This window comes from Castor canadensis, chromosome 12 (genome assembly GCF_047511655.1).
Source record: "Castor canadensis chromosome 12, mCasCan1.hap1v2, whole genome shotgun sequence".
Taxonomy (NCBI): Eukaryota; Metazoa; Chordata; class Mammalia; order Rodentia; family Castoridae; genus Castor; species Castor canadensis.
In genome coordinates, this window is record NC_133397.1 from 41103361 (window position 1) to 41125523 (window position 22163).

General features: G+C 35.2%; 1 protein-coding gene across 3 annotated transcripts in view; it reads right to left on the reverse strand.

Moving 5' to 3' along the window:
• Window positions 1–22163, reverse strand: part of Fbxo11 (F-box protein 11) — an 83670-nt gene that overhangs the window by 3627 nt on the left and 57880 nt on the right. For 2 of the 3 annotated variants that reach the window (XM_020171703.2, XM_074049637.1), the window contains 17 exons: window positions 19621–19748; window positions 19174–19255; window positions 18457–18601; window positions 17074–17203; window positions 16165–16248; window positions 15955–16087; window positions 14424–14530; window positions 14228–14339; window positions 14030–14136; window positions 13691–13828; window positions 7716–7933; window positions 6536–6621; window positions 5362–5456; window positions 3225–3347; window positions 3054–3139; window positions 2320–2396; window positions 2085–2228 (listed from right to left, as the gene is read on the reverse strand). In XM_020171703.2, the coding sequence (XP_020027292.1) occupies window positions 2085–2228; window positions 2320–2396; window positions 3054–3139; window positions 3225–3347; window positions 5362–5456; window positions 6536–6621; window positions 7716–7933; window positions 13691–13828; window positions 14030–14136; window positions 14228–14339; window positions 14424–14530; window positions 15955–16087; window positions 16165–16248; window positions 17074–17203; window positions 18457–18601; window positions 19174–19255; window positions 19621–19748 (1995 nt within the window). Of the gene's footprint in view, window positions 1–2084; window positions 2229–2319; window positions 2397–3053; window positions 3140–3224; window positions 3348–5361; window positions 5457–6535; window positions 6622–7715; window positions 7934–13690; window positions 13829–14029; window positions 14137–14227; window positions 14340–14423; window positions 14531–15954; window positions 16088–16164; window positions 16249–17073; window positions 17204–18456; window positions 18602–19173; window positions 19256–19620; window positions 19749–22163 lie in introns of those variants that run through there. The other variant, XM_020171704.2, reaches the window with a different exon arrangement.

Consider the following 22163-nt stretch of genomic DNA (forward strand, 5'->3'; position numbering starts at 1 on the left):
CCGTAGAAGGTGCATAACCACATCCACCTTTTCCCCTCCCTCCATTCTGAGGTTTGAACTCAGGGACACCTAGGCGCCCTACCACTTGAGCCCCTGCCTTGTTTCTGATGTAGGATCCTGCTAATTTTGCCCAAGCTGGCCACAAAAATCCTGTCTCCACCTCTGGAGTAGCTGGAGGTACATTTGGTTTCTTTCTTTCTGGAATGTCACTTCCTCTGGAAGGTTTTCCACATCTGTACACCTGGCAGGGTAACAATGTTAAAAAGTGGGCCAAGGGGCCAACATTTCATACAAACTGTACCACTCATATCTATACAGGGGGCAGGTTCTCTTTATTATGGGATTATGAAGATCGAGTCAACAAAAGTATAGCATAAATTAAGCACTATCGAATACCACCATAAAACCTACTAATACAGTGAATTACAGTTACTGGTTTTTCTTTGATATTCAACAGTATTGACCACTAAATTCTTTTCCTATGGATGCCAGAGAGAAAGTTTCTATGAAATGATTTTTGCATCTTCCAGTGGTTACAACTATTACATACTACTGTTAAAAGTCCTGTTTGACTAGGTAACCACTAGGCACCTCCTTGCTATACCAATTCGGATATTCCAAGAATGACCTTGGATTCAATTAAAAAAAAACAAAAAAAACAAAAAACCTGACCTTGTATTTTTCACATCTGTACTCATCAGTGAGTAATCACAATCAAAACCCTCTTGTCCCCGGTATGCACCTCTTCTTTTTTGGTGCTGGAGGTTGAACCCAGGGTCTCATGCCAATTAAGCATCCCTTCTGATCAGTGGTGCAGTACCTACCCTTCTTAGCATCATTAAAGGGCTCCCTCTCTCCCTCCCTCCCTCCCCTTTTTCAGTGGGGCTCCCATTGTTATTTTTTTGCCTAAGGTATTCCAAATCCTTGCATCCAATCTACAAACTGCTATAACCTCCTAGTTTTATTAAAAGGTGGAGCCCAAACTCCTTACTGCATGCAGAAAACTTCTTATGACTTGGGTCCTACCTCCTTTCCTGAATTAAATTCAGTACCTCTTGCCTTCTAAACCACTTTCAGTTTCCTTTAGACTTTGTTTACAATGTGCCACTCCATTAGACTGTAAATTTTATGGATATAGTACTGTTTTATTCACCATTTTAGCATATCTATCACAGTGGTTGGTACAGAGGCGTTCAGTTTAATCAGTATTTACAGAACAAGTGAAAGTGAAATAATTACACTAGGAATGGCCACCCCCTTTTATGAGTGAATACCTATTTGCTTTTCAAAACATGGCTCAAGTGATTTTACTGCACAAACTTTCTCAACATCTTATAACCAAAGCTGACCTTTCTATATGTTGTATCCTTACTGTATCTTGTAAACATTCCTATCAGGTATGTCAGTATACTAAATTACTAGATTCTAAGCTCCTTGAGAGTCTATACCATTAGTGGGGTAATCACTGCTTGGCTCTAGTTGTATTATTTGTTCACTAGGTCTTTGTATATTATTGTTCTGCCAATAAGATAATACACAATTCTGAGTTACATTTCAGGATAGATTTGCATTCAGTGTTTTCTCCTGATCTATTACCAGCATGCATTTGTAAGGCTTTGGCACTCTGGAACTTCTTCAATGCGCAGTTGATTTTTACTGATACCAAATCCAGCACTTAGGCTTTGTTAATTTCTTTCTACAATGGTTACAAACAGTACCTGCTTACCACAGATCTTTTCATGTATTTACACACCAGTTAATTTCTCACACCTAGTCCTATTAACTTGATTTTTATGTTTAACTCTCACTATTCTGAATAAAAGATCCAGAGTAAGGATGTAAACAAATTCTATCTTCAAAAAAGCTTAACTGGATAGCTGGCAGAGTTCAGGCAGCTACAAAAGGAAAAGTACTGTAAACATTTGTCTCCTTTAACTAGGCACTGATCTAAACCATCTCAGGATTTGATAATGAAAAAGACAGACTCATTCATTTATATTAGTTAGCAATGTCATTGACCATTAAAGATATGGAAGAATAATGGAAAATTGGGTTTTTCACGAATGCAAAATTAACAACAATACCTCGACCCCCATTAAATATACAGATGCCACCATCTCTTCCATCATGGATTTTATTTCTTCTTAGTGTAGGATTACTATCTGTCTTAATCCAGACGCCAGCCATCGCATTGTCAAATATTTCATTGTCTTCTATACAGCCTAGACCTATAAATGCAAAAATTTTAGGTATGTTACTTAGAAGGTAAGGTATATTTCCAAAGCTTATTAACAGAAAATGATGATGAATTAAACATACCAGAATTATAAACTAGAATTCCACCATTCTGTCCTCCCCAAATTTTGTTGCGTCTAATTTTGGGGTTGCTTCCAGTCCTATGATAAGATAGAAAGTACACATTTCAGTTGTTTATACGCTCACGTTCATATCACATGAGGTAATAGTGGAGAAATTCTTATGAACCACAGTATAACTAACTGATGAAGTCCCTGAAGATACTCTGCGAAGTCTATCAGAACAGAATCCTGTACTTCTATGCACACTTTGCTACAGATTATAGTATCACTACAGAGCCTACAAATATATAAACTAAGCTGAGGGGCTCAGCTTAAAACTATTACATTCGTGTCTCATATGTAAAATGAAAGGCTGAATTATATGATCATTAAGACTATGGAGGGGGTGGGTTAGGACTACTGGAGTCCTAACTTTCAAACATGAGAAGTGAAACACAAAAAACCTGATTAGTTTTACATAAGTAGCATAAAAGTAGAAGCTCCTACTTTACTGAGTGCCAATTAGATGGCAGGCATATGGTACAACAGTGGAAATGAGCGCTTACAGCACTGCATCATTGGCTTCTGTTTCCCTAGACAAAAGCTACATTCAGGTAATTTATGTCAACAGTGCAGTAAGAATGTAAATATATATACATACAATATATAAAGACTGGGCATAACATAAGGAATTCCTCTACTGGCCATATACTCTCAAGTCCCTCCAAAAACCAAGCCAAATGTGAGAACATTTACCTTATTTGAACTCCTGAATACATATGATTATAGATATCGTTGTCCTCTAGCACTCCATGTCCATTGTCATAAAAATAAACACCAACCTAAAAAAATAAAACTTTTTCTTTAAGAGACAGTTATGTTCACAAAGCAGTATTTCCCAAGGAAGTGTCCAGCAGCTATCCTTACCTGCTTGCCACTGTGTATCCGGTTTCTTCTCAGTACTGGAGTGCTGCCAGTTGTCACCCAGACTCCAGCCAGAGTATTACTATAAACTTCATTCTCTTCTATTACTCCTTGTCCTTTTTCATGCTAAATAAAAGTTAGATTGGTCACAACATACACCTTCTGTAAACAATCATTTACAGTGTATTCCTCCCTTTAAATACAGTTATGCAAAGCCTGGTACTCGGCTCAACCCTGTAATCCTAGCTACTTGGAAGGCTATGATCAGGATTGTGGCTTGAGGCCAGCCTAGTCAAAATGTTCCCAAAACCCCATCTCAACCAATGGCTGGCAACAGTGGTTTATACCTGTCATTCCAACTACGCAGAGAAGCACAATTAGGATAATCAGTCCAAGGTGTCTGATCCTAAAGCAAGACCTTATCTAAAAAATAACCAACACAGGGATGGCGGCGTGGCTCAAGCAGTGAGTACCTGCCTAACAAGTGCTCTGAGTTCAACCGCCAGTGCAGACCAAAAAAAGAAGAAAAAAGATATGCAAACATTTTTTTTCAACTTTTGTTTTTCAGCTGGGTAAGAAGGTAATGTAATGACAGGGATCGGTGGAGTGGCTCAAATGTCAAGTGGTAGAGCCACCTGCCTTGCAAATGTGAGGCCTTGAGTTCAAACCCCAGTATGCACCATCCTCCTCCCTCCCCCCCCTCAAAAAAGGGGAGGGAATGACAATTTTTCTATTTTTTTGGTGCTGGTAACTGAACCAGCACACATTAGGAATGCACTCTTAACACTGAGTTACACCCCCATCCCATTTTTTTCTTTTTTTAGTGTTTTAGTCTGTTTCTGTACTTTGTGTGTTTGAGACAGGAACTCACTACATAGCCCAGGTTGGCCTCATTATCACGGTAAGAACAGAAACATCAATTTTCTTTAGCAAAAGAACTTAATTCATTTTAAGACTTGTAATAAACTTAAGAGATCACATTTAATAGTTATGCCACATTTTTATGGGTAAAATCCCTTTAAAATGATAGCCTCATGTTACCAAAATTTTTACTTTTAGGAGAAAATTTAAGATGGGCTATCTCCACAATTATAAATAAAAATTAAAAGTCACACATGGTATAACACAAGGACTTTTTTTGATATTTCCTATATTTTCTTATGTGAATCAGTTGTAACAATTTCAGATAATGATAAGATACAGGACTGATAGTTTTCAAATATCTGAAAGATAGGTTTCAAAATTCAAGTTAAAAATTGGCTTTTTTGGAAAATAAAAATATTCAACTCTAGCATTACTAGTATTTCTAAGATAATGTGAGTTTTTCTGGGGTGTTGAACCACTCCACCAGCCCTTTTTTGTAAAGGTTTCTTTTCTGAGAGAGAGTATCTTGAACTGTTTGCCTGGGCTGGCTTTGAACCTTGATCCTCCTGATCTCTGCCTCCTGAGAAGCTAGGATAGTCACTGGTGCCCAGCTAACAGTATGACTTTATTTAATGTTTTTATAGAATTTCACAGACTCACACAGGCAAAATTTCAGTGTTATCAAACGTAGGGCAGCGGCAGTGAAAAAAAGAAAACAAAAACAAATGTAATACAGACTGCCAATCAGTTGTTGTTATGACTTAAAGCACATACTTCCAGTAATGAAGCCTTTAATAAAAAGTTATGTACACTGTGGCCAAGTTAAGTCAGCTGTTAATTAAATTTTAAAGAACTCTACACATCATAGAACAAGAAGCCATTCACATGCTGGCAGGAAGAACATGAGTTTTATTTATTGCATAAAAATTATAGACAATTACAAATTCATAGTTCAAAAGCTGAATGTGGCCTACATTACAGTTCCTTCAACCCTTTTTTGCTGCCACTCCTTCCCCTCCCAGTTTGTTTTGTATTTTCTTGGTGAGACTGGAGTTTGAACTCAGGTCTTTGCACTTGCAAAGGAGGCACTCTAGTGCTTGAGTTACGCCTCCATTTTTTATTTTTTGACATCGGGTCTATGTAGCCCAGGATAAACTAAAACTCACAATCTTCCTGCTCAGTCTCTTGTGTGTGGAATTACAAGTTATGTGGCACCATGCCTGGTCACACCCTGATTTTGATGCGTAAGTTTATGTAACTGAATTCAGTAACTTACCACATAAATTCCACCATGCTGTCCATCATGAATTTTGTTATGTCGAACAATTGGACAACTGTTTGTCCTAATCTGGATTCCTGCTAATGCATTGCCTATTTAAAAATAAAAGTTACAAATCAATACTCAGAGCCTAGTGTAACACAGCAGAGTTTTATATAAGGTAGTAGTAAAGTTCTTACACCAGAGTTTTAGCGAGCATCACAAGACAAAACTAAGAGAACTACAATGTAAATGGATGTAGAGGGATTGAGAGTAGTATAGTACTATGGTTAAGAGTAAAGACTCAAGCCAGGCTGCCAAGAATTGAGTTCCAAGAATTCTATTTATTTCTTATATGACTTTGAATAAGTAAATTAAACTCTTTGTGCCTCTGTGTCATGATCACTAAGTGGGGATATATTTAATAATATCTACCACATAGAGCTGAAGTGAATATTATGTGACTTAATTCACAGAAGATACTCAGAATAGTGCTTGGTACTTAGTAAGCTTTAACTACATATATCTGTCAGTTAGCAGAACAGTAATGTATCTAGTACACAGATATTTAATCACTGTTTGCTGAATTAATGCTTCCAAAACCTTAATGAGAAATACTTTCCTTCTCTAATTAGTTCAAAGTGTATTAAACTAACAGAAATATTTAATGTTAAGTAGTGCAGTGAATCTAAGGAAACTGTACATAGTCCTTGAGACTAAGGTCTTACTTATATTTTCCCCGGTATCTGGCACAGTGCTTGCTACACAGTAGGTATTCAGTGAAAGTTCTTAAGTATCACAGGACAATCTTTAATAAGAACTTAAAAAGCCAAATTAGTTTTCCCACTTAAATGATTTCATAACACTACATTTTGCTAATATCAAAAAGCCAGGCTAACGGGGAGAGGGGAATAAAGGAGAATGATGGAGGGGATGAATTCAACAATGATATACTGTAAGAACTTCTGTGGAGTCTTTGATCTCATTTCCTGTATGTGGAACAGGAAAAGTTTCTCTTTCTCCACCCCACATGCACCTTGTCCATACTTATATATGAAAATAAATTCTTGCTAAAACTTCAAAAAAGAAAACTTTTGAAATGTCACAATGTACCTCCAGTACAATATAATAATAAAATATAAATTAAAAAAATCAGGTTAATCTCACATTTTATACAAGACCTTATACTTACCATAAATGTCATTTCCTTCAATAAGGCCTCGTCCATCACCAAAGATGTAAACTCCTCCTTGATTTCCATTAAATATAGAATTCCCCCTATAAGTATGTGAAATAACAATAATTTCATCTAGTAATCTACTTAAGAAAGCTTTTTTTTTTTTTGCAATACTGGAGTTTGAACTCAGGACTTCACACTTGCTACCACTTGAGCCATGCCTCCAGCACAAAGCTTGTTTATACAATGTAAGTTTATACAACTGCCATGTGACAAATAACCAAACTCTACAGGCTCAGTTTGTTAATTTATAAAATGTCATACTCCGATACGTTGATTTCTAAATTCTCTTTTGGTTCCTTCTAATACCTATGCCTTTGGAGAAGCCACCTATTACTTGAAATAAAACAGCATTTTAGGGATCTAACCCAGAGCTGTGCATATGCTAAGCAAGTGACCTAGCATTGAGCTACATTCCCAGTGCCCAAATAGCATTCTTAAAAATTCCCTTCAAAACATTTAAAACTATGTTAGCTGATTAAGAAACAAGGTGAATATTAACAAGATGGAAGTCCTACAGTACATTTTCATAAAGCCAATGGAAAATAATATGTGATAATTAAAAAGCAACTATGCTCTTTGATTAAATTATAACAGATCTGTACTAAGGCTTGGCAAACGCTTTCAAGCCTAGATTTTCTTGCTTTCTTATTGCTACTGGGGTGTGGAGAGTAGGAACTATAAGGGAAAGTGACAGCTGGAAGTTTTGACTTTTTGGTATTCTTCATTTTTCTGTCCAAGAATCTTTGAGATAATTAGTTTCTTTATTCTATCTGTTGACTTTCAGAAAAAAGAGAAGACAAAGTGATTTAGGATCCAAGGAAAAGTCACAGCCCTAGTCATCTATAATAGAATTTGATGAATTTAAAATAAAAATCAACAGCATTTGCAGCTGCTAATAAAACACTGTGTATGGCCCAGATCACTAACAAAAAGAAACAATGCAAAAATTAAATGTGAAATAATTATATTCATTCAGATGTGCAGCTCTTATTAAGAAAAACCTTTTTCTTTTCTTTTTTTTTTTTTTTTTTACAGTAGTCAGATGTCTAGAAAAAGCTCAGTATTTTGAATGTACTTATAAGACAGCCCTGAAATGACATAGCAATTTCCATCTTTAATGATATGTAAATACCTTATTGTTGGGTCACTATTTGAGGTAATCCATACACCTGCAAAGTTGTTTGCATAGATTTTATTCTCTATGAATTGTCCTCTTCCCTTCTCATGGACATATATTCCTCCTGTTTGCCCATGGTGAATTTCACATCGAACCACTGTGGGGTTAGCATACGCTTTTACTTCAAAGCCTGCTATCCTGTTTCTGTGTATGTTACAACTTTCAAAGTAACCCTGAAAAATACAGAAATTAAAGACTACTTTCCAAAAAGAAATACCACTTGAGACTTTTTAATACACACCTCAAAAGTATCAGAAATGTTTAAGATATATTAAATTTCAAACGATGAATATGAAAAGAAGTATTTAAATATAAACTATTACAAATGTTACAGTTACTCTGAATACATTCAAAGGCAGGAAAGAAAAATAGGGAAAGAGCTATTCAATAAATGCAATTAGATACCATTACCTAAGTATATGTATCCTTCAACAAAAGACCAAAGGAAGAAAATAAACCTTGCTTGCCTTAAAATGACCCAACATGGTCTGGGATTTGGTGGTAGAGTGCTTGCCTTGTATTTTGATACCCAGCACCACAAAAAAAGTACACACACAAAAAAATCCCAATAAATCAACTTATAGAAGTTGATTAAAGCCAGATCCACTGGTGTCCACCAGTAGTCTCAGCTACGTGGGAGGCTGATGCAAGAGAACTTCTGGAGCCCAGGAGGTCGAGGCCAGCCTGGGCAACATAGACTTTATCTAAAAACAAATAAACAAGTCGACCTAACAACATATTCAGAGACTGAGAATTTAAAAAAACTTAGAAAGTTCATCCTACTCCAATAATAAGGAACTGGATATAATTTGCTTAAAGATTTATTTTAAAGAAATGCATCTATTTTGTTAAGAGATACATCCAATAATGTAAAATTGTAAGTTGAATTTACACAGAACACTGCCTTGCTTTGTAAGATATAAACTATAAAAGCTTCAATGCATATATTTAATTTTTTGACACGAAATCATCTTTGGTAAATACCACAAAGTAAAAGGTGTTCAAGAGTTTCATAGAAAACCAAACAAGACCCTTTCTCAAAAAAAAAAAAAAAAACCAAAAAAACCCCCAATGTGCTACTTTCATTAAAATAAACTTCCATAATCCCAAATTATAATCTAGAATTTCAGCAAAGTACAGTTTTTCCCAAGTAACTGAATACTCTAATAAGCTTAGCCAAATATCTTCTAATTAAAGTTATGAGATCTAATGGTTTAAATGTGGCCCAATCCTTCTGAAACTCATGTTGGAGTTTAATCCCCATTGTGAGGTATTAAGAAGGTAGAAAATGGGTTGGGGATGTAGCTCAATGATAGAGAACTTCCCTAGTATGGGAAATACATTGTGTTTAATCCTCAGCACTGCAAATAAACAAACAAAAACCCAAGACAAACAGATGAAAACAATCCAGCCAAAGTATTTAAAAAGTGGAGCTCTTTTGAGGTGATTAGGATTAGGTAAGGCACCAGGATGGAGCCTCCATGGTTCAACACTGGCTGCTTATGTTTTTTTCTCCCATGGGAGAAGTATTTGTTTCCTCCTTATGTCCATGTGATGTCCTGGTCAAGAAGGCTATCACCAAATGAGATTCCTTGACTCTGGATCAGAACCAGAGGTCAAAATAAAGATTCTTTTTTTCCTTTTTTTTTTTTTTGGCAGTACTGGGGTTTGAACTCAGGGCCTCACGTTTGCCAGGCAGGTGGCTCTAACACTTGAGCCACTTCCCCAGTCCTGTTTTGTGTTGGTTTTTTGTTTGTTTGTTTGAGTGAAAGAGCAAAGGTTTATTAAGCAGAGACAAAAAGAGAAGAAAAGCCCCCATATAGGAGGAGGTCTCAGAAAGGCTGAGTCAGAGAAGTGACATGGTCTGAGGTTTTTTTAATCTATTTTCTCCATGTCAAACTTGCTCTCTGTGCTCATTAGGTGTGCTGTATTGGTTACTTTTGAGAGTCTGGGCCACTATCTGCTTGAGTCTGGCCTTGAACCATGATCTTCCTGATCTCTGCCTCCTGAGCTGCTAGGATTACAGGTGTGAGCCAGTAATCCTAGCTAAGCCTTCTTTCTTTATAATTTACCCAGTCTGTATTACTGTTATTAGCAACAGAAAACAGAGTAATATAAATGGCATGAATGCCAAGTGGAAAGGAAGGTAAACCTCCTCCATAGTAGTATTTTCACAGAAATAATTGAGGCGTAAAAGGTGAACAGAAGGAAACTAACATGCATTTTTTCTGAGTTAAAACTTATGTTTTCAGGGGCTGCAGTTGTAGCTCAGTCGTACAGTGAATGTTTAGCATGTGAGAGGGCCTGGGTTTAACTACCAGCACCACAAAAAATAAAAATAGATAAAAGCATAACCTTATGCTTACGATCTATAGAAGACTATCCAAAGCAATGTGAAGTGAAAGAACAGGGAGGACAGCCAGATCTCAACACAGAAAACACAGGGACTCAGTCATCTGTCACAGGTTAAGATTAGAATTTCAAATAAATTCTTCAAAAATTTTACAGCAACTTCACACTGTTATTTTAATCATATTCTACAAAATAACACTCTACAGTGGACTAAGTATTAAACAAAAGGTAACGGGGAAACTGAACTCTGGACAGAAAATTTGGTGATACTAAAGAATTATTTTAAATTATTTTATGAGTAAAACTGCCATTGCGGGGTCAGTTTTAAAGATAAGGGGTAGGGGCATAGCTCAAGTGGTAGAGGTATGTGGTTCCATCAGTAGTACTGCAAAAAAAGGAAAAAAAAAAGATTGTTCTCTCTTTCTTTGTGTGTGTGTGCACGCACATGCATGCATGTGTGCTGGGGCCACATAAATGTTACCTATGTGCTCTACCACTGAGCTATATACAACCCTAGTCCCAGAATCCTTATTTTTAAAACACATATGCTAAAATATTTACAAATGAGACAATACTCTCTGGATTATTATTTTCCTTCAAAATAATACAGAATATATAATAAGGAAGGGAGTAAAGAATGAATAAGAAGACAGAAGAAACAAAATTGGCTATGGTATGTGGAGATTCATTATGTTATTCTCTCTTCTTCTGTGTATCCAGAAAGATTTCATTAGAAGAATTAGAAATCAGGAAACAAAAAAGAAAACAACAAAACCAGAAAAGAAAAAAAAAATGAAAAAAAATAAAAATAAGAGAAAAACCCCTCAGAAACAAAATGACAGAAAGCCAGACAAAACTATGGAAACAAAATAAGGGACATAGATTTGATGAGCTCACACAGCACTTGAAGGAAAAAAACCACAGCAATATAAATAGAGCACCAAGTTTCTAAAGAAAAGAACACATAGAACAGGAAAAAGGTAAAACAACACACTAATAATGAAATCAACATATGGATACTAAGGTAGAAAGTAACAAAACAAAACCCAGGATGATCTTAAGAATTCTCTGACAAACTCAATGCTAGAATAGAAAAAAACTTAAAAAATTTTGAGGGAGAGCAAGTATAATCTAATTGTATTCTCAGGTAAATTAAAAGGTAATGGATATCTAAGTATATATATATAAAGGTAATGGATAAGCATTCTTCCAGCAACACACAAGTGGCTAAATGACAAAACCCAATCAAATACCAAGAATGAACCAAAATTAAAACAAACAAATGACAACAACAACAAAAAAACCCCAACACCTCAGTAATGGAAATACTTGGGGGAAAAATAAAGGTAAACAAATATGGAGTAAACATAGACCAACAACTATAGAAATATGTCTTAAACTTTTACAAAAGAATATAAATGATGGAATAAAGCTAGGTTGAAAAATAAAGTATGCCTATTTTCTTGTTTTTCATAGAGGGAGTTCATACTTTGTTCTAAAGCTTAAACAATCAGTTAATGTCACACTCAAGAGTCATAGCCATTATTTTTAGAAAAATGATTTTGTTTCATTAAAAAGTAGAAAATCTTTTCTAATTCATTTTAGGAATACAGGAATTAAAATTCTAAGCATATCATACCTATGGAAAAAGATAATTTCAGAAAACCAAAAATATGAATATATTTGAAGATAAAGGTTGTAACTACTAGTAGCTACTGTGTATGCTCATTCTTACGTTCTTTGAAGTGCTATAGAAAACAAAAAGTCAAATTTTAAAAAGATTATCCTTAGTGATGTATGTCTTTTTTTTTTCCTGCAATACTGGGGTTTGAACTCAGGTTTACACCTTCAGTCACTCTGCCAGCCCTTTTTTGTGATGAGGTTTTTCAAGGTTCTTGCTAACTACTTGCCCAGGCTGGCCTCAAATCACAATCCTTTTGAGTAGCTAGGATTACAGGCATGAGCCACTGGCCTAGCAAATGCACAAGACTTTTGGTTTTTTGGTTTTTTTTGGCAGTGCTGGGGCTTGAACTCAGGGCCTCATGTTTGCTAGGCAGACTCTCTACCACTTGAGCTATTCCACCAGCCCTGATGGATGTCTTCTTACCAATTATGAGATGCTAATACAAAGACAACAAGTGGAAAGAATACCTGGAATGGTATTCTACCAAAGGGTTTTAAAAGATTATGTTACAATACTAAAACAGACCCAAAAGTTATGAAAGACCCAAAGTATGCTTTATTTCTAGTATTCCCTTACTTATCTGTAATGCTTTACAAATCTTCTCTTTAACACTTACTAGGGAATAACTATCTATAGCATTGCCTGGATTTTTTTTTTTTTTTAATTTTATAATACTTGTGAAGCCCAAATCTGTAAAAAACCAAAACCAAGATCTGTCTAAGGGGTGTATGGTAAGTGCTAAGTTACTAAATTGAACTTTACCAACTAACCATCATCATAGGTCCTTCAAAAGTAAAGACCCTGTACTGTATTCAGGTTAAAAATTACCTTTGCACTTCAAATTACTTCTGAATGAGACAGAAGTATGGATAAATATACTTGAATTGTACTTACCTTTGGGGCACAGCCTAAAGACAACTTAGGCACTGAAATATCAGCATATAGTTTCATTACAAAACAAGAGTTCTGTTTAGGAACTACATACAGCCAATATAAATCTCCCAGGGAGAGAATCTCAAGAGTCTCTTTGGACACCCTCCACACCCTTAACCAGACTCTTCCAATTCCCAATACTCCTCTATGACTTGGAAAAACAGCTACACTCTGCAACAAAATGTCAATTTTCTTGCCAGATAGAGAAGGTAAGTGGTCATCTTTACTCTGCCTTGTTATTTATAGGTACAAACTAAAGCCTGAGTTGTATGGATTGTTTTTCTTAAGCCAGAGTTACAACTAAGAACTGGCTAATAGGATGTATTAATTAGCTTCTAGTATGAAACACTTTCGGTCTAATTAGTACTTGCCTCATGGTCTAATTCAGTTGAGATGTGCATTAGGGTTCCAGATACAAGCAGTGACAAAATTTTGCCACTGACGAACTATATCTAAATCTACATATGTATCAGGAAGATGGCTGTTCAAAGTCAGCCCAAGCAAATAGTTCACGAGACCCTATCTCAAAAATATTCAATACAAAAAAGGGTTGGTGGAATGACTCAAGCAGTAAGAGTGTATACTAAAAATGTTTATCTTTGGCTTCATCTTTGGAAATTCTAACTTATTATATCTGAAGTGGAAACAGAAGTTTTCATTTAAAAAAAATACAGGTGATTTTTATGTTTAGATTTCAAAATTAACTATTGGACTAGATATTTGCCCCTCAAAGATCACATCAACTTCCTAAAGACTCTTATCACTAGCATATTTATCTGGAATAATACTTGACACATGAATTTGTAGAATGAATATGGCATTTTAATTTAAAACGTAACACTGAAATTGCATCTAACCCCATACCCTTCCATTAAGACAATCTGATGAGCAAATAATGCTGAAGCACCTTTGAAACTGAACGGATACAAAAGCCAGTTTTTCTATAAATAAATTCTCTTACCATGCCATGATCAAATGTGAACACACCAACGTCACGTCCATGATGAATATGATTCCGTCTAATAATTGGGTTTCCATGATTTTTAACCCAAATCCCAGCTAACGCATTATTGGAAATTTCATTATCTTCATATATTCCCTATAATGATTAATCAGAAACAAACCCTTAGGAGTTTAAAAAATTAAGAAAGTTAAAAAAAAAAAACAAAACCCAAATTTGGGCTGGTAGAGTGGCTCAAGTGCTGGAGCACTTGCCTCACAAGCATGAGGTCCTGAGTTCAATCCCCAGTATTGCCCAAAACAAAACAATAAAAAAAAAAGCCCAAATTAAAAAAAATACCTGTGCATGATCTGTTATATAAAGTCCAACATTTTCACAGTCACTGATGTTACAGTGCTTTATAGTGGGACACGCTCCTTGACCACTAACACATACTGCAGAACCAACTAGAAGAAAAATTATTTGGTCATTAAAAAACCCTATAGAGCAACAACACCATGACTCAATTTTATCTGAAAAGATAAAGGCAACACTAACCTGTACATGTACTTCGGATGATACAGTGATCAATAATAGGGCTACAATTTACTGTGATCTCTAAACAGTGGTGTGCATTGTGGTGCTGAGCAGATTTGTCATCAGGGTTAAACTGAAAAGTAGAAATTTCATTTGAAATAACAACCACTACTTTAAGAATTTCAAAAAGTGCACTTTAAATCTTAACATTTCTTACCCTTATTGTCATATATCCAACATAAGCATCTTCAGAACCTTCCATAAAAACAAACGTTGAATCTCTAGTGTTTTCAATTATAACTTTGTCTGCTACTTTCCCAGGTGCTGTAGAGAAGATATTTTAAGCATATAACTTATTTTATACCAATAGACAGGTATTGTTGAGGCAGAGTCTCACTGTGTAGCACAGGCTGGCCTTGAACTTGCAATCTTCCTGCCTCAGCCTTCCCCCATATGCCTGGCTGAGAAGTAACTTTTTATCCATGTATAGTAATACTTCTAAAAAGATTCAACTATAAATAGTATTACTATTAAATGCAGTAACATATTAAATTTTCTCATAAAATCAAAATCCACATCAGTAGCAATAGTAGGAAAAAAACTCAGGGAGAAGAGAGGAGACCACTTTATTTAAATTTAAAATTTATTTCCAAAAGGGGTCCCCAATTTGGAAAGCAGTTAAATCATCAGGTGAGAATGTTCTACACACTTCACTCTCTTCTTTTGGGGGGGATGGGGAGGTCTGATGCTAGAGATTGAACTCAGGGCCTCCAGTACGCTAGGCAAGCACTTTACATCTGAACTACCCCCCTCCTCCAAAAGAGGTAGTAAATGTGAATTTCATTTAGCAAATAATCATTTATTATCTTAAAACGGTCTATACACTGTATCTTCAAAATATAAGACAGCACAATCTTTAAATGACTCATTAGTGTTCAACAAGTATTTAATCATATTTATTCTTAGAAACTTGACCATGAGAGTATGTTTGAGGGCTGGAGTTGTATGCAAGGCCCTGAACTCAAACCCCAGTACCTCCACAAAAAAAAAGATTATCTTCAAAACAGTACAAAAAGTATTTAAAAATGACATTTCAGTTCCTAGAAACACAGCAATAAAAACATCTGTATTAGTGCTGGAGATGCAGCTCAGTGGTAGAGCACTTTCTTAATATGCCTCAGGCCCTGAGACTGATTTCCAGCACCACAGAAACAAAAAAATTGTCATATATAATTTCAAATGAAAGATAAAATTAACAAGTATTTTTCTTTCTTTAATGAATAACTGAAGGCAAATGGAGCAAGTACTGATATAAAAAATTACATACTTATACTATCATTCCTGACCTCCTTGCTTTCATTTCCTTCATATACAGTATTTGAAATGTTTATTCCTATTCTTTCTTACCATTAAAGTAGTAACAAAATTCAACTAGGTTTTAAGTCACTAGCATTTTATTTTATTTTACTTATTATTATTATTATTATTTTTTGCAGTGCTGAAGTTTGAACTCAGGGTCTATACCTTCAGCCACTCCACCAACCCTTTTTTGTGATGGGTTTTTCTGAGATAGGATCTTGCGAACGATTTGTCTGGGGTGGCTTCAAACTGTGATTCTCCTGAGTAGCTAGGATTACAGGCATGAGCCACCAGCACCCTGCAAGTCACTAGCATTTTAAAAACCCAACATGTGAATTAAGTAATATGAAAAAAATACTAAAGTTCTAATGACATGAATTTCAAAATACCTGCACCAATCATGGTGATTGGAGATTCAATATATATCCATTCATCAGTGTATATTCCAGAATGAACAAAGATAAGTCCATCAAAATGAGCTTCTTGTACCCCACCAAGGGCATCTTCAATAGTATCATAATACTAGGAAAAAATAAAAGTGTTAGTACAGAACTGAAAGATTACCATTTTTAAGTCATAAAAATACAAATCCAACGTACCAACATATTTTCTCTTCCTTTATATCTTGCAGGGTTACTGTAGAAATGTTCAGCAAATCCTGGCTTTACATGTGCACCTTTATACTGAGATGTCAAAAATAAAACAAACACATTGACAACTAATTTATATTAGTTTATATCCTAAATTAATGTATCAGAGTGTAACTTCTATTAAAAAAATTCTCAACTATTCACAACTATTCTCAACTGTCACATAGTACATATAAAATCTAGGCTAAGTTATGATTCAGTAGTATCTAGTAGGACAGCAGTTTTTCAGTTTTTTCAATCTCGCCTCTACTATTACTTTGGCCTAGCTAATTCTTTGTGGTGGGCTTCCTGTGAACTGGAGGATGTTTAGCAGCACTGCTGGCTTCTATACAACTTGATACCAATAGCATGCTCTGTTTCCATTGGGACAAACAAAAAGTGTCTCAAGACATTGCCAAGTGTCTCCTGACATTTGAGATAACAAAATCACTCCCAACTGAGAGCCATTCGTAAAGGATTATATGAAAATTAAGCTAAAATGTGGAGCTTTAAAACTGAAAACAAGTTGTTTAAATACAAATTTAAACAAACCCCTGGGAATTGTTTAGGCTTATTCCCATCAATTTTTTTTTCTTTTCTCTTTTTTGTTTTTTTGAGACACTGTACCCCATGCTGTCTTCAAATATGGATTCTTCTTGCTTCACCCTCCTGAGTGCTGGGATTACAGATGTATACCATCATACCCCATTTGAGTATATTATTAATAAATATGTCAGTAGTAAAAATAGTTGTTGAACATTTTGCTGGTTGATAAATGCTCACTGGCTTATTTTTATAACCTATTCTACAGTGTATTTATTTTTCTAAAGAAACTTATTTACAAATGTGTAAGTCAGTATTTTTATTTCTATTTCATACCAATTGCTGGAAACTTTCTTTCCAAGGATTTGGATGCTCATATTCTTCTGGATTAATCTGGTAGAATTTACCAGGCTCAGGATGCATCATAGGGCGGGTGTATTCAAATACCTCCATGTATAATCGTTTCCTGGAGGGCAAAAGGAATCAAATATTTCTTTATAAAATATCCCTTAAAAAATAAAATTCTACACAAATGTAACAATTATCTGCAGCCACAAAAACTTGAAAAAGAACAGTTACAAATAAGTATCAAAATCCATAACTTTACTTATTTCCTGAGATAGGGGCTTACTCTGTACCCAAGCTGGCTTTGAACTCCTAGACTCAAGAGATTCTCCTGTCTCAGCCTTCCAAGTAGTTAGGACAAGAAGTGTATGCCATCGAGCAGGCAAAATATGAAATCTTACGTGAAATTGTTTTGGGCTAAAACAATGTAATTGCTTATGAAAGTTAGTTTAAAGAATAAAAGTCTTAAGTTTCTTCAAAAATTGTTTACTAAAAGCCACCCCTACTATAAAAGCTTCATGAAATTATTTAAAAAATAATTTTCAACAAGATAATTTTAAATTTAAGTCTTCCTATATCTTCAGGCCATTTATTGCCTATCAAGTACCACCAAAATTTGGAACTGGAATAATAGTAGCTATTATCATTTCTTGTACATGCAAAATGATTTTTTCTTCTTTTGCTCTTCATTCTCATTTCTCCTTTGTAACATAAGTATACCTTTTCTCTCAAATATTTTTCATAACATAAAATACATAAAACTTCTGTAAAACACAGAAAAGTAGAGAGGAAATAGTAGTGAACATACAGTTTTAATACACTCACTATTAAGAATTTACATTATTTCCTTCCAGTCTTTTTGATTGTTTCATTTATTATAGTGATAACATAAGCACATCAAATTTTATTTTCTTCTCATTTTACTTTTTATAACAACTTTCCAACTAAACATTACATATAGTCATTCCTTATTGCTAAAAATTTAGATTATCTCTAAACTTGTACACAAAGCAAAAAGATTTTCAGAAGTAGAATTACTGGGCCAAAGGGAATACATATTTCAATATAACTTTTTTTCAAAGGTGATTTTTTATACAAGTATATAAAAAATATACACTCTCACCAAACTATCAAATTTAATTTATTAGCTATTTTAAATTACACTTAGGCTACACTTCATTTACTGTTCATAAATACTTCCTGGACTGACAAGCCCAAATTTATGATAAATAGATAACTAGGAATTTATAAGCATTTTATGTTTGTTCCAACTACTTAATTCAACTATCAAATCATGCTTCAACTTCCTTATGTTTATCATTTCAGTCAGCAAATAATATATTTTAAGCTAATAAGGAGTAAGTTTTCACTTACCACAAAATTGGATCATTAGCAAGTTCACTGAAGCGCTTACACACACAAGCTGCTCTACAAAGATCCTGTTCCAGCAAATAAGAGAAGATTTTCAGAACTACTTCATCTGGCAGTTTCTCCTGAAGATACTGTTCAGCAGGTGCTGCTAAAAAAGATATTAACAAACAGAATATAAACAATTTACTTAGCATGCTAGCAATGACTTTCATTATTTAAAGAACACGGTTTCATTTTATCTTCTGAATAACTTTTATTTTTTGATGATGGTCATTTTATAAACATTTGGCTTTCAGAGATAACATACATCTATCTCATTCATCTTGACTTAACAAATATTCTCTATTTTAGGTATTACATGACATCTGAGAAACTGGTTAAACTACATAAAAAGTTTTGAGGTTTCTTTGGTGGGACTGGGGTTTGAACTCAGGGCTTTGCAATTGCAAAGCAGGTGCTCTCTCTATTGCCTGAGCCATGCCTCCAGTCCATTTTGCTCTGGTTATTTTTTGGAGATGGGGGTCTTAAGAACTATTTGCCCAGGCTGGCCTCAAATGCTATCCTCCCAATCTCATCCTCACAAGTACTGGTGCCCAGCTAAAAAAGTATTTTTTATATAGCAATAAAAGTCAAAGAGGAAGAGGTTAGAATACTAATGTGTATTTAATTTCAATTTTTAAATAAAATTTGCCCTATCCTATAGCTTTCCATAAGAAATACCTGATAGATCTTGTGACTTTCCAGACACTCTTGCACGTTTTGCTCTATGACCAAAGTTTTCTGTAGTTGAAGTGGAGGCACCCTTCAAAAACAACAACAAACAAACAAAATAATTAAGTATTTTTACCATATATAATCATTACTCTAAAACATGATGACATTTTCTGTCTTGTTTCATTTCTTTTGTGGGGAGGCAGTATTGGGATCTGACTTCTGGACTTCACACTTGCTAGGCTGGCACTCTATTACTTGAGACATTCTACCAGCCCTTTTTTGGTTATTTTCAAGATAGGGTCTCTCAAACTATTTGCCTGGCTGGCTTCAAATCTCAATCTTCCTGATCTCTGCCTCCTAAGTAGCTAGGATTACAGGCACAAGCCACCAGCACCCGGCAACTTTTTTATTTCTTAAAAATCATTCATAAAAAGAAAATTACAATGAGCTTACCTCCATACTGCTCTTTGTAGGACACGCTGTTCTTTTCGGCAAAAGAGTTTTTCTACGAAGTTGGTAGGGACTATTTTGTGCACCAGGACCTGATTCTTCTGCAACCATATCTGCAGGTACATCATCATCTGTGATAAACAAAAGTAGTAAGAAAAATTACACCTACCACTCAAAGAAAAGAAAGGTCTATGGATACAGTGATCTTTTTTTTTTTAAAAACTTCAGTTTGGAAGGAGAGGGGAAAGACATTAACTTTTATATATAATTCCAGCCAATTGGACAACCATCTGAAAGAAATGCTACATTTCTACACAACTTGGAAGACATTTTTAAAAATGAGAAAGAGGGAGGAGGATGTCCACTTGATAGGAGGAGTTAGGAAGGGAACTGGTACTATATGGTTAAGAGTCCAAATGTGGACAGGAGGTGAGAGGAGGTGAGGTGAGGTGAGGTGGGCAATCTGGTGGCAAGGTGTATCACAGCAAAACACAGTGAAGAAGGTATCTATGAAGAGGTACAGCTCAGTATAAGGTATAGATGTGAGGTGGGGTAAAAAAGATTTCCATACACAGGGTGGTCTGCTTTATGGCGCTGGAGTTCATGATAGGCAGGAAAGTACAAGGGGTAGGAAAAAGGGAAGTGGCCTGGAATGGGGATTAAAGAGCCAGAGTAGGAAGGGAAAAGGGCATCACAGAGGAGAGGGAATGTCAAAGATGGATAATTACATACATCAGGGTGAATGATGAGCAAATAAATAAATAGGATAATAAAGGCAGATTTTTCACTGTCAGACAAGAAAACTATAAATATAAAAAGAGAGAAAGCAAGAATAGTCCCTTTGGCATTTGACTGGAATTGAAGGTACTAAATTTGAACTCATGGTTTCCAAATGTAGACACAGATATAAATACAGATACAAATGTTTGGATATATGTGGACATGTGTGCTTACATTCCCTAGCTCTCTCCACTGACAGAACCTAAGAGCAATTGGATCTTCCCAAAGCAATGAGCATGACTAGCAGCTGAATCTTGGCTTCTGAGTAACACTTTCTTAAATGAATTTTGAGATTGCTTGGAGAAATAGCTGATTCCAGAATTGGAACAGAAAAGTATAAGATGAGCCTGGAAGCTAGGCACCAGTGGCTCACACCTGTAATCCTAGCTACTCAGGAGGCAGAGAACAGGAGGATCATAGTTTGAACCCAGCCTGGGCAAATAGTTCTCCAGACCCTATCTGAAAAAGATGAGCCTGAAATATCTTGAATATATTAATAACTATGATAGTGAATAGTATATTTAAAGTTATCTCCTCACAAATTACTTTAGTAGACAGAGAAACAGTAACTCTAGTAGAGATGCTGACCAGACACTATCTTTACCAAATTGAACAAGTGAACACCACAGTGAACATAATAGACAAATTGAGGGGCTGTAGGCATGGCTCAAGTGATAGAATGCAAGTGCAAAGCCGAATTCAACATCTCAGTATCACCACAACAAAAGGACAAACTGAAATTGTGTGCCACCTGATAGCAAGAAATAAAATCACAACATTTCTATGATATTGCTGACAAAGATGCATAACCTGAATTGAATTTTGAAGAAACAAACTCAAATTTATTTTGTTAATCGAAATAAATGGTCTCTAACTATCAAACTGTTCCAAACCTAAAGTTGTTTGGGATTGAAGAAATGTGGCAACTAAATGCAACACATGACTCTGAACTGGACCATCTTGCAAAAATGCAAGTAACCAGTAAAATTTAAATGGAGTCTAAAGATTGGAAACTAGTAATCAGTCAATGTTACCTTTCTGTTTTTAACAGGTGTTGGTTGTACAGCCAGTTATAAGCTTATCCTTGTGTATAGGGAATATATACTAAACTACTGGGATGCGATGGAACAAGTTGGCAACTTAAACTCTTACAGGGCTGGCGGGGTGGGGAAGGAACCTCTGAATTTACTTCTAACTTTTCTGTTTGGATTCTTTTAAAAAAAAAAAGCTAGCAAACACTGAATAAGACTGAATATGGTAATCTTAAACTGACAGAGGCCATTGTGGAAAGGGGACTAGGAAGTAGTGAAGCAGTCTGGTAGAGATGAACCAATTTGAGTTGTAATACACATATGCATGGAAAAAACAAAAAGAATCTCCCTGTATAGCTATCTTTATCTCAAACTAGTAAAAACGCCATACTTTTCTTATTATCTTTTATGTTTTTTCTTCAACAAAATCAGGGAACAAGAGGGCAGAGCAGGTTCTGCCTGGGGTGGGGGGGCTGGCCCAAATAATGTATACTCATGTAAGTAAATGTAAAAATGATAAAATAAAAAAAACCAAACAAACATAAAGTTAGGCTTAAAAGTCTAATAAAAATATATATTAAAACTAAAAAAAAAAGCTAACACATTTTAGTAATAAATGAGAAAATCTCAATTCTTCTAGGAAAGCAAACACTACTAATGAACTCAACAGAAGAAACATGATTAGGAAAAAACATCTGCAATACGTAACAAAAGGGAAATTTCTTTGTATCAGAG